Source organism: Protobothrops mucrosquamatus, unplaced genomic scaffold (genome assembly GCF_001527695.2).
Source record: "Protobothrops mucrosquamatus isolate PMUCROS unplaced genomic scaffold, P.Mucros_1.0 scaffold584, whole genome shotgun sequence".
NCBI lineage: Eukaryota > Metazoa > Chordata > Lepidosauria > Squamata > Viperidae > Protobothrops > Protobothrops mucrosquamatus.
Window position 1 is genome coordinate 223,554 of NW_015386884.1, and position 1,587 is coordinate 225,140.

Below are 1,587 nucleotides of genomic sequence, written 5' to 3' on the forward strand. Positions count from 1 at the left end.
GGCGCAGCCGAGGGCGGCGAGCAGGGCGGCGGCGTTCAGCGCCAGCTCCAGCAGCAGCCGGCCGGACGGGCGCGCCATCTTCGCGCTGGGAGCGGGGCCAGCAGCCGCCCCGCCCGCCCGCCCGCCGCGTCACCCGCGCCCCGGCCGCGCTCGGGCCCAAGCAGGGGCGCGCCGGAGCCCGCCTGCCCCGCGCCTCGGATCCGCTGGGCGCGTCGGGGGAACCCGACTGGGCTCCACCTACCCTGCTTGAACAAACCAGGGCTTGCCAAACTACCTTGCTTGAACAAACCAGGGTTTGGTAAACTAACCTGCTTAAACCATGGATTGGAAAAAGCCCTTGCTTGAACCAACCAGGGTTTGGCAAACTACCTTGCTTGAACAAAGCAGAGGTTAGCAGGGCAGGCCCAGCCTGAGCCTATCCAAAGGGGGCGTAGTGGAAGCGGGTGGGTGGGTGGAAACCCTGGTGAGACCGTGCAACTCTTGGAGTAGTAGCCTAGCTGCTTTTAGCCCGAGAAATCCCATTTTGTTGCAAAAAAAAAGCTTCGTTTTGCTCACTTCTGTTCTTCTGATCTTTTCCCTCCGAACCACCGTTGCCCTAAAATTCCCCAAAGGCTGCCTGAAGGGCGAGGGGCTCTCGTGTTCTAATCAGGAACCCACCAGCTGGGAAGCGCATCTTTGCTAGAGGTATTTTCCTTATTTATCGCTCCTCGCTTGCGAGTGGCCGTGACTTAGTTTTGCAAATGTGCATAAAACCTTTGCCAATTGGCCAATATTGGGGGCTCCCAATTCCTGATTTAGTCCAGAGAACGAACACATCTCTTGGCGTTGCATTGAATAAAGAGGTTGCAATTTATATAAGATTTGTATGCTCCCTGAGCTTGGTGGTTTTCTTGCAGATGTTTCATGACGTCACTAGGGAACATCACCCATGCCACAAGGGAGTGGGGTTTGTGGAGGAGAGGAGGGGGGGCTGTGGGCTCCTTGGTGCCCTCTGAGCTTGGCTATTTGCTTGCAAATAGGTAACATCAGCAAGAAAACATCTGCAAGAAAACTACCAAGCTGAGAGAGCACCAAGGACCCCACAGGTTGCAATTTCCCAGCTTGTGTGATAAATTGGATACTCCGCACCAGGAAAAATCAAATCCAGCGTTTGGCTGGGCCAGTTCATGGTTTGGCCATCCAAATGCCTGTGCAGCCCTCAATTTTTCTCAACCTTGGCAACTTTAAGCTGGGAGGATTTTAACTCCTAGAATTCCACAGCTTTGCTGGGTAAAAGGACTATGTTTGCAGAACAGAGAGATCTACAAGCTACCCCAACTGCATTTTAGCCTAGTAGGCAGTCTGGAATATATTCTAACTGGGTCCCTTAAAGTCCCAGTCAGCAAGGCCAGTCCATTTTAGTGGCATCTCCTGCAAACAGGGAAGAGCGACACAAAAGGAGAAACCCACCTCCCACCCCACCCCCAAGCCTTTTTCTGGCACAAACAGGAAGTTCAATTTCTTTTTATTTTTTTTGCAAAACCATATTCTGTGCTCATTTGATGAAACCGTTTCCGTTTTTCAACTGGAGGAAGAAACACTTTCAAA

At 52.7% G+C, this 1,587-nt stretch overlaps 1 protein-coding gene across 1 annotated transcript in view; it reads right to left on the reverse strand.

The window, feature by feature from the left end:
- TMEM179B (transmembrane protein 179B) overlaps window positions 1-78 on the reverse strand; it is a 5,378-nt gene extending 5,300 nt beyond the window's left edge. Inside the window, exon 1 of the mRNA XM_029284426.1 lies at window positions 4-78. Within this exon, the coding sequence (XP_029140259.1) occupies window positions 4-78 (75 nt within the window). The remainder of the gene's footprint in view (window positions 1-3) is intronic.
- Window positions 79-1,587: the final 1,509 nt, after the last annotated feature.